Below are 11,362 nucleotides of genomic sequence, written 5' to 3' on the forward strand. Positions count from 1 at the left end.
TGGAACTCACTTTGTAGACCAGGCTGGCCTCGAACTCAGAAATCCGCCTGCCTCTGCCTCCCAAGTGCTGGGATTAAAGGCGTGTGCCACCATGCCTGGACCCAAGTCACCTTTTAATGTTCTTCATTCAGGAGGTGCTAGATGGAGCTCATTCAGCTTCTAAATTACATCTCCTCAAGGAGTAACCATTTGATGTTATATCCACTGGCCAGAGTTGGATCTCTCCTTTTCATTTTTTATTCCTCTCTCCCTCTCTTTTTCTTTCTCTTTCTCTGTTTGTGTGTGCATGTGTGTATGCCATATGTATGTGTCTTAGGGTTTTGTTGCTTTGAAGAGATACAATGACCTTATAAAGGAAAAATGTTTAATTGGAGCTGGCTTACAGTTTAAAGGTTTAGTCCATTGCTGTCATGGTGGGAAGCATGGCAGCATGCAGGCAGGCATGATACTGAAGAAGCAGCTGAGAGTTCTACATCTAGATCAGCAGGCAGCAGGAAGAGACAGCGAGCCACTAGGCGTGGCTTGAGTTTCTGAAGTCTCACCCCCCCCCCCCCCGACATACTTCCTCCAACAAGGACTGACTTCGGAATAGTGCCACTCCTTGTGGGCCCACGGGGGGGCCAGTCTTATTCAAACCACAACAGCATGTAACTACCCCTGGAGGCCAGAAGAGAGCTCTGGGTTCTGTAGTGTTGGAGTTAAAGGCAGTTATGTGCTGCCTGACAATAGGTACCATGAACTGAGCTGGAGCCTTCTGAAGAAGTCTTAACTGCTGAGCCAAGTCTCCGGCCCTTAGATATCCTCCCTTATGAAGTGTCTATTAAGATTTTAATTGAATTTTGTTGTTAATTTTCTCTCTGTTAGCATTCTTCACATATATGGAATATGGATCTTGTTGGAGATACATATTAAAAATATTAGCTCTCACTTTAATTCTCAATATTTTTGATTTGAGGTATTTTTTGGGGACAGGGACTCATGTAGCTGGCTTTGAAATCACTGAAGATGACTTTGAATTTCTGGTCCTTCTGCCTCTACCTCCCTTGCGGTAGAGCTGTAGATGTGTTCTATTATGCCTGTTTTATATGGTGCTGGGATCTCAACTCAGAACCTCATGCATTGAGATAAACACTCTATTGACTAAACTACACTCCCAGCCTCTGTTTTCATTCTCTTAATATTAACTTCTAATAAATGCATCTTTTTTTTTTTTTATTTTGGTAGATCTAACCTACCAGTGTTCATTTTCTTTATGATAGCACCTTTAAATTTAAATATATATATATATATATATATATATATATATTAATTTAAAATTATATATATTCACACATCCACATATATATCCTTCTTCTTCTTTTCCTTTCCTCTAGCCCTTCATGTATGTACTCCCCTATCCCACTTCATGGACTCTGTCCTCTTTTTCATGTTGTTACACACGTGTATATATTTCTTTCTTTCTTTCTTTCTTTCTTTCTTTCTTTCTTTCTTTCTTTCTTTCTTTCTTTTTTTTTGGTTTTGGTTTTGGTTTTCCTTCGAGACAGGGTTTCTCTGTGTAGCCCTTGCTGTCCTGGAACTCACTTTGTAGACCAGGCTGGCCTCGAACTCCGAAATCTGCCTGCCTCTGCCTCCTAAGTGCTGGGATTAAAGGCGTGAGCCACCACTGCCCGGCCTATATTTCTTAAATATATAAATACAGTCCATATAATGTTACTTGCATGCATATGATTCCAGGGCTGAGCACTGGTATTAGATAACCAACTGGGGGAGACTTCCTGGGGGAAGTCACTGTTTTCTACCCTCTCAGCATTCCTTAATAGTGGTTAGTTCTTTGTCTATGGCTGGTTCCCGTGAGATTTACCTCTTCTTTGTTAGCATGTTTGTTGTTATTATCCTTGTTCAGGTCTTGTTTAGGCAGCCATGCTAGTGAGACTTCATGGGTGTAGTTTCCCTGGAAGTTTTAGGGGATAAAGTCTCACTGGCTCTTAGAATTTTTCTGCCAACAGCACCTGTTTTGTCCCAGCACTTGGGAGGCAGAGGCAGGCGGATTTCTGAGTTCGAGGCCAGCCTGGTCTACAAAGTGAGTTCCAGGACAGCCAGGTCTACACAGAGAAACCCTGTCTCGAAAAAAAAAAAAAAAAGGCCTCTCTTTCACTTTGTTGTCTTGAGGTAAAATGTGAAGACCCACTGCTGCTGAAAGTCATCCCAATCTCCTGTGGTATGACTGTTCTGGAGGGAGAGCCTGTAGGAAGAAGTAGGATGAAGCACTCCGGTTTACAGAGACATTCATCACTGTCATGTTTGATTCCATGCTGGAGCTCTTTAAGGAAGGAGCTTTAGGGATCCTTGGTCAGTTTTGATGCCAGGGAATTGGGTAGTACACACAAATTCCCCAGGGGCTCTGGTGCCCCCACATTGGGATGGCATCTCATACCAGGGTTAGGAGCTGGATCTTGGTCATGTCCTGGCCCTGTAACTTGCTGGCTGCAATCAAATCAGAGTTTTTATTCCTCTGAGTCTTAGTTTTCTTGTCTTTTAAATAGGAATAGTAAGAATGCATTTAGCTCCTGTCTAGGCATCAAGGCTAATTCACTGAGGTCTTAGCACAGCCAGTAGTGTGCTCTGCTGGACTAAACTGTTATTCTCTTATTACAATGCTATATTTCCCGTCCATGTCCCACGCATCCTCTTTTTTCTCCCTTACTCCCTCAGTTGTGCTATGAAGAACCGACACACATTCCAGTCAGGAGCTAAATAGATATGCTGTAAGAAAAAGCCTGGAAGTTTGCCGATATGTAGAGTTTCATGTCACACAAGTTTTTTCTTGTTTTATTTTGTTTGGGGCTATGTTACTAATCTAGGAGACTTTGGGAAGGTGATAATGAGAATAAATTATTGTTTGATTCTAAAATAAAGCCGACCCTTTTATCTTGGCCTCTTACGAAAGTCCTATGTAAGATTTATATTAGTATTTTTAATTTAATAAATGAAAAAATGTGGATATTTCTACCTAAAATGTATAGTGCTATATCCAGATGTACATATATGAAGCTGAGAAAATTCTCTGAGTTTGGGGAATACAATTATAACTAAATGTGTTATATCTACTCTAATTACTATCCATCATCCAAAGTGTCACTCCCCACACACATGAAAAATAATTTGTATTTTTTATTTCTATTTGAAGTAAAAACAGTCATATTGGCTTCCCTAGTTACTAGGGCCCAATACCATCCCCCGCCCCCTTACTGCCTCTGAGTTTTTCTGAACTTCCTCTTGGTGGCTTCGGGTGGAACTATCATGCCATAGGTCATGAAGTTGATGCACCATCTGTGATACCCCTGTACTCTCGGTGTTTGGGCAACTCTTGTGTTTACAATTGTTTTCTTGCAGGAAGGGGACTGGAGTTATGTTGGCTGCATGACTCCCAGCATAGAGAGGAGGGTGATAACACTGCTAGTGCAGAGAACCCAGAAGGAAAGGCGAGGGGGTGGAGCTAGTCCAGGGCATGGGCCTTCAGCATAGCCATACATACATAGAGCATCATCTCTCCTCTTTATGGGTTTTAGCTCTGATTTTCCAGGCCCAGCCCAGGAGTTTAGTTTCAGTAGGGTGGGGTTGAGTTGGGAATCTACATTTTTAAAAATTTTAATTAATTATTTTGTTTATTTAAATCTCAAATGTTATCCTCCCTCTTAGTCCTCCCTCCCAGAGTTCTTCCCTCTCTCTACCCCCTTTGCCTCTGAGAGGGCGTCCCCCTAACTTTTTCCCTGGGGCATCAAGTCTCTCCAGGATTGGGCACATCCTTTCCCACTGAGGCCAGACAAGTTCTCTGCTCCATATGTGCCAGGGGAGCCCGTGTTTGCTCTTTGGTTGGTGGCTTGGTCTCTGGGAGCTCCCTGGGGTCCAGGTTAGCTGGTAATGTTGGTTTTCCCTATAGGGTTGCCATCCTCTTCAGCTCCTTCCATCCTTCCCCTAACTCTTCCGTAGGGGTCCCCGACCTCAGTCCAGTGCTTGGCCGTATCTGTTTCAGTCAGCTGCTGGTAGAGTCTCTCAGAGGACAGCCATGCTATGTCTAAAAGTACGACATGACATCAGTAATAGTGTCAGGATTTGGTACCTGCCCATGGGATGGATCCCAAGTTGGGCTGGCCACTGGCTGACCATTCCTTCACTCTCTGTTCCATTTTTGTCCCTGCATTCTTTAAGACAGGAATAATTTAGGGTCAAAAATTTTAAAGGTGGGTTGGTGTTCCCATCCCTCTACTACAGGCCCTGTTTAACTAGTTTCTTCAGGTTCCATATCCCCACTGATGGGCATTTTGGTTAAGGTTACCCCGTTTGAGTCCTGGGAGCCTACCCCATCTGATTTCCAAGGTCCAGCCCAAAAGTTCCATCTCAGTAGGGTGGAGTTGGGTTGGGAATCTACATTTTTTTTTTAAATGGATTGCTTGACTCAAACAGGTGGTGCCAACAAAGAAAGCAAAACAAACAAATAAGGAAAAGTAGGGTAGCACTGGAGGAGGGGAGCCAGGGCTTTCGGACTTTGCAGCAGGCTGTAGCTCCTTGGGCTTTTGAATTCAAAGCACCTTGTGCTTGGTTTTGAAAGGTGGGAAGGGAACATGAAATCTGCTCTTTCTCCAGGCCACAGGCTCCGTTCTGTGGAACCACAGCTGTGAGCAGTCTACAGGTACATGGGATCTCTGGCACGTCAAAAGGGGCTGCTGGAGAGAAGTGGTCATTTGAGTCTGAGGAGGGTAGGGAGGGCCCTGGCAGATGCTGTGGAAAAAAGTCTGTCCTGGACTCACCTTTCTCCGGTGGTGCTAATGCCCAGTGTGGCTTCAAGGAATGACCTCCTTCTCAGGAGTCGGTCCTCAACACACCTGCCTACTCTAAATCTTTTATTTCCTTCCCTCTGTTTGCCTCGTGGGGATATCTCCTCTCCTCCCCTCTCTCCCCTTTCTCCTTCAGCCCATGCTCCTCGCATCCCTGACCCTTGTACTTTGATCGTGATATCTTTGAAAGTATAGATGGGAGGCACTGAGGGACGATGGTGAAAAGACACAGCTGTGTATTTAAACATATATGGGACATCTGTCCTACTGATGGAACAATGGAAATAATCGGTGAGCAGAGATGGTAGAGATGGGCAAGATACTTGTTGTCTTGGTCCTAGGCTTTTAGTATCATACTGAGGGCATGTGGTCACAAAGGCAACTGAACTTTAGTTCTTGATCAGTTGATCTCTCTTCGTTTCTTCCAGGATTTCTCAAACTTTGAAGATGAGGGTTTAAAAGTATATATATAATTGTTTGAGGATCTTGTACATGTACAAAATATGTTTTTATCCATTCACCCTTGGAGCCCTCTCTCCCCTCTGGGCCCATTCATATCCCCCTTCTACTTCTCTCTCACTTCATGGACACATTCTAAGCCCTCGGAATCTAGTGGTTGACCACTAGAACATGGGCAGGCTATCAGGGGCCACATCCCTGGGGGGAGAGGGGATAACTCCCTCTTCCAGCAGCCATCAGCTGCCAATAACTCCTTAGCTAGAGGTGGGATCCACCAGTGCTGGGACTTTTGAGGGTTGCTGTGCTCTTTATCAATTTGATAGACATTAAATTGTTTCATAAGAATGCACATATGTTTGGAGGGGAAATTGTGGGCAACATGGGACCAACACTGACTAAAGAAACTGCCTTGAGGAGTGTGTGACATTCTCCTCATGTCATTTTATCACCCAACCTTTTCTTTGAGGAGTGCACATTTGTAAAGGAAGCAGGGTTTGATGCTATGTGAACTGTCTGGAGAGGTTGTGCTCATTGTGAATAGCAAGAAGATGTCTAGGAGAGCTTGCAAAGTGAGCAGCACTGGGCTTCTGGCCTGTGGGTAGTCATTAAAACAGTTTACATACATTTAATCTAATTGTAATTACAAAGCCAACTCACTATATGGATTTGGTGACAAAAGCAGTTTAGGAGGTACTGGATTTGATAATAAGAAATACAAAGTATTCAGTATGGGTATGTCTCTCTTTATCCACAGTCAAGCAATTCACTTTAGAAAATACTGCATTCCCTCCTTATACAAAGCACCCTGTTAAGCAAATGGGTCACTGTTCATGGAACATTCAAGCTGTAAGGGAACCAGGTAGTTAAGAATTCTTGTCCTTTACCTCTAGCTCGAGAGAGAGAGAGAGAGAGAGAGAGAGAGAGAGAGAGAGAGAGAGAGAGAGAGAGAGAGAGGAGAAAGGATGTGAAGAGGTGGTTTTCCTTTCTGAGACAGGAGGGTGGCTAACAGGAGTAGAGGGCTGTGCCGCTCTTCATGTCGTTGTCTTCAGCATTCTCTTACACCGATAACTGGATATGTCTTAAATATTCTTAAGAAAACATTTAAGAATGTTGCCACTGTCTCTTTGCGTGACACGGTGGTCATGCCTGTGTCTCTCCTTTCTCTGTAGGCCAGGGGTTATCACCATGCAGGCGTTGTCGGAAGAGGACCGTAGGCTCTGGATGGAAGCCATGGATGGCCGGGAACCTGTAAGTAACAATTCAGGGAAGTGGAACAATAAAGACCCTGAGTAGAGCCCTGCTTTCCTACTGAGAGGGTTTGCTATTACTCTAAAGCCTTGCGTCTTTGAAACCAATGTCCCAGGGGCGTTTTTTTATTCATAGATTGATGTTCATAGATACTAAAGTTGCTTCTGTGTAGCTGTAGCTCCTGGGTTTTGGCCTTGGTTCCTAAGGTAGAAGTTCTGTGCGATGGCACAGCAGGTTTCTCCCTTTCTAGACTCAGGCATATTGCTTCTGGGCCTCTTAGGCAGAGTGGTTTGGAGTACTGGATGGCTGTTGGTCATATGTTGCCTTCGTGAAGTGTAATGCAAAGCGTGAGGCTCTGGCTGCTTTTCATGGGATAGACAGTTATAAAAGTCTACATAGGAGGTAGAACATCTTTATCACTGTCATCTAGTTAGGTTTCCCACTGCGATGGTGATTCACGCCTCATGGTAAGCAGTGGGACATTATCATGGTAGATGGAAGCAGTTAAGCCTGGCGACGTGATCTCTGCTCCCATTTCAGAGATGCTGGCCTCAGCAGGGTTCTATGATCTTGTGGTTGTTATGCAACGCGTGACATGTAAAAGCCATCTGAGAGAGCTGGGGTAAGTCCCAGAGCAGGCCTTTTTTATCTTGATGCTGAGAATCTCAACTACAGTTTTACAGTATTAAAAGGTCACAAAGATCCTGAGAATAGCCAAGTTCCATCCTAGAAGATAGAAAGACTCTACATGGATAAAAGCATGATCCAAAGGGGGAAATGTGTGTCTGCAAAGGCAGATCATGGCTTCTGCTGCTTAGAGAACACAATGAATCAAGCCACTGCCTCTTGCAGATGATCTCAGTTCCTTTGTGGCTCTTTCCTAGCCCATGCTGGTGGGATGGTATGGCTGAATAGACAAATGTGCTGTTCTACCCATCTGTATGTTAGATAAATACAGGACACAATCTAGTCGACAAACACAAAATAAAAGCTACCATGTGTATAACCTTTAGTAATATAGATTTACATATCAGCAACTACTTAAAGTAAGGCTGAATTGGATAAAGTATAAAGAAACAGCTGTTTAATCTGAATTCCTTTCTTGGGCCAAAAGATAAGATAGCCTCAATTTTCCCTATATACATTGTTATCCATAGAAGCAAGTCCAACTGAGAACTCTATGTGTGTGTGTGTGTATGTGTGTGTGTGTGTGTGTGTGTGTGTGTGTGTGTTTTACAGATTTAGCATCATAAAACCTACTTATTTCCAACTGTTTTAGGAAATAGGTGTTGGGATTCATTTTACAGATGAGAAAACAGGTTTCCGAAGGTTAAATAACTCACTGCTAGCCTTACGGATAAGTGGCTATCTTTATAGAGAACATGCCAAGATGCTATCCAGTGAAGAGACACAGCACATTAGCATATGGGGAGAGATGTGGATGTGGCTGTCAGAGCTCTCATTTGAGTCCTTACCCAGCATGACTGCTCTGCTCCCCTAACCCATGGTGTCCTGGATTCGGTCATTCCCCTGCTCCAGCATTGAAATGGAGTCGGAAGCATCCTGGGAAAGCATTGTGAGGAACTTACAGGTTACGTGCTACTTCCATTAGTAAACATGATGTGACCATATCTGCCCTCAGATGACGATGAGGAAATCCAGATGCAGGTAGGCAGCTATTGGCCCTGCCAATCAGTGCCTAGCACACTCCAGGGAGGAAGAGGACAGATGGGTGCTGTGAATGGCTGGCAGGAGGTCTATTTCTAGATGTATTTAGGTTTCATCTCACAGAGATATCTTTCCAGACTATCTCCTCGGAATTCATGCTCAGTGACTTCTGCATTTCTTACTTTTCCTGGCTCTCTTGAATGACTCCCCAAACTCATAGAATAAGGACTCCTGTCATTGCATGATATTATTGGTATGAGCTCAAAAAAACAAAATGAAACAGAACCATAATAAAACAACCAACACCACGTCCCTCACTGCTCCCAGCTCAGCTTCCGATACTGGCTTCCCACCGTTCCAAGCTTCCTCTTCCTTCTGCTCCTCCCTGCCACGTGATATTTGTTCTGCCCTGTGTATAGTTGGCCTCTTACTTCAGCCTTCCCATAGGCTAACACCTGGCCTCTGCAGATGAAAGAACTCTTGAAGAGAGGCATCTTTTTGCTCTAGAATGTACACACTAATAATAAGTCTAAACATGAGATAGTTCTGTCTCTAAACATTCTATAAACAAAACGAAACAGAACCATAATAAAACAACAAACACCTCTAAACATTCTATAACCTGCTGTCACAGAGGAATGTATACCTTGTGCTGGAAACTATACCTCTATGTGCTTTTCAGCATCCTAAAGGGAAAGATAAATACAGACAAATGAGGGCTATGTAATTGACAGTAACATGAGGTGTAATTTTGTCTCCCACTGCAGAGAGCACAGTAGACAATTAGCAGCTCCATTTTAATCACCTCCTCCCTAATTAGTTAAATATGTCCCCTTGGGAGTTTTGGCTGGCTTTTCCACAAGCTGATCTTAGAGTGATTCCTGAATATTGAGAGACTTTCTTATGTCAGGGAGATATAAATTTGGGCACCTGCTGGCTTAGAATATTACTCAGTATTACAATGTTTTTAGAGGTGGTGCAGGGGAATTTTAGTTTTTTTTCTTTTTGTTCTTTTATTGTTCGGTAACACTTTAGGGTGACTTGGGGGCTGTCTAAATAGACCCCCAGCTTAGTTGATTTTGTAACACATTAATTATTACATAAACCACAGTTTTTGGCCTATAGTCACAGTCTGTCTTAAAGACATGAAGACTATTTTAACGGTATTGATAGGTATGTGATAGAGGAAGAAGCTGGAGCTGTATTTTAACATTAAACATTATGGATTTTATCCACATATCAATGAGATCTTTCAATTCAAAAGAAGGGGCCCCTGTTCAAACTTCCTTGAGAAAAAGCTGTGTTTGTTTGATGGTGTAACTGAAACCACCACAGTGTAGTATATTTTGGCCCATTTGAATCAGTTACATAATGTTCAGAGTTGGCTGCTTTTCTGCTAGCTTTATTTTCTAATGTATTCTTTCCACATACAGCAAGAAGCTTCTTAGCTATTCTAGGTGGGTATCTAGGCATATATCATAATCAATCATAATCATACCATCATCTTCATCTTTGTCATCTTTATTTTCTGAAATGTTCTCACTGTGTAGTTCAGGTTTGCCTCCAATTTGCATTTGTGTGTGTGTGTGTACACACGCAAGTGCATGTGCCCATGATATTGGAGTTTGAACCCATGGCCTTCAGCATGCTGTGCAAGTGTTCTACTACTGGTGTACTGGGATTCCTAATCCATACATCTTATTATTAGGAATTTGTGACAGTAAAATTTGTGAAACTGAACAGACAATATTTCAGACTCTGTGGGCCACATAGTAGCTGCTGTAGTTACTGGTTTCCCAAATTTGTTCAAAGAAGTCAAAGGCAGGATGCCAGTGAATGAGTACAGTCGTCTTTCAGTGGGATTTTGCTTACAAAACAAGCAAGTTGCATCTGGGCTAAGCTTTTGGTCTATACATAAGTTGGTAAGAGATTCTTTGCAAAATAATTTCAAAGGAATTCCAGATTTGAATTTTGTTGAAGTCAGTGCTTTGTCCAGAGGATGCAGTAGATGAAGTGACCAGACTTGACATGCTCACTAAAACCATCGTCATTATTACTAATGATGAAGGTTGGCATCCTCTGGAGAAAAATTAGTGGAGCATGGCAGAGGAGAGTGGGCATTAGATTGGGAAAAGAAGTCGTTTCTTTACTCTGAGACCCATCTTCTAATAACCCTTCTCTTCAGAGAGAAGTATCTTTGATACTTGATCACACATGCATCACTAATGTCACACTTAGTATAAAAGACAAGGTACTCTCTGCCAAGACTGGGATGGACATAGATTCACCACTCATTCAGCTGAGTCCCAGGAGTCCCAGCGGGTGTATGAGAGCAGGAAAATAGTACAAAGGACTGATATGCTGAAAAGAAAGATGTAAAATTGCCATATTTTAATATAACATGATTATCTATTTAGGAAATATCTAGTAGTCCAAAACAAACAACCAAACAAACAACCCCCCCCCCATCCCCTGCCAGTAAGCACTAGGAGTTAGATGGTAAGGTCTCTGAGTGGGTATGCTTTCCCTTCTCTATCACTATAGTTCTATAACCTAGCAGTAAATAAACGGTATCCAAACTTACAAACACATCGTATTCACCAACCCCCCCAATAATGCCTAAGCGCAGATCTAAGTAAGCACTGGAGAGTGTCATAAAAGCAGAGCCTCCCCCCAAATGGATGGGCATACTGCACCCACAGATCAGGGGAATCGGTTTGTAAAGGAGTCAGCTCTCCAAACAGATCTGTAGGTGTAATGCAATTCCTATCCTATCAAGACTGCGGCGAATTCTCTCTAAAATTTATATATAAAGGCACAGAAAGCAGCGGAGCTAAAGCAATATAAGAAAAGGGAATGAAGTGAGGATGATTTATTCTACTCTATTTTAAGACTTCCTTTATAGTGACAATAATCAAGACATTGTATTGACAGAGGATAGACACCTAGATCAATGGAACAGAATAAGAACCCAGAAATAGACTTCCACAGACATGTGCAATTGATTTTAGACAGAAGTGCAAAAGCAATTCAGTAAAGAAAAAAAGCTTTCTTGCTTTCGTGCTTTCTCTTGCTTTCTCTCCCTCCCTCCCTCCCTCCCTCCTTCCTTCCTTTCCTTCCTTTCCCTCCCTCCCTCCCTCCCTCCCTCCCTC

At 42.9% G+C, this 11,362-nt stretch overlaps 1 protein-coding gene across 4 annotated transcripts in view; it reads left to right on the forward strand.

Annotated features, from left to right (window-relative positions):
• Arhgap26 (Rho GTPase activating protein 26) overlaps positions 1-11,362 on the forward strand; it is a 384,946-nt gene that overhangs the window by 144,858 nt on the left and 228,726 nt on the right. For all 4 annotated transcript variants that reach the window (XM_029546942.1, XM_021214449.2, XM_029546941.1 and 1 more), the window contains exon 11: positions 6,464-6,542. In XM_029546942.1, coding sequence (XP_029402802.1) covers positions 6,464-6,542 — 79 coding nt within the window. The remainder of the gene's footprint in view (positions 1-6,463; positions 6,543-11,362) is intronic.

Source organism: Mus pahari, chromosome 15 (genome assembly GCF_900095145.1).
Source record: "Mus pahari chromosome 15, PAHARI_EIJ_v1.1, whole genome shotgun sequence".
In the NCBI taxonomy this organism is placed as follows: Eukaryota; Metazoa; Chordata; class Mammalia; order Rodentia; family Muridae; genus Mus; species Mus pahari.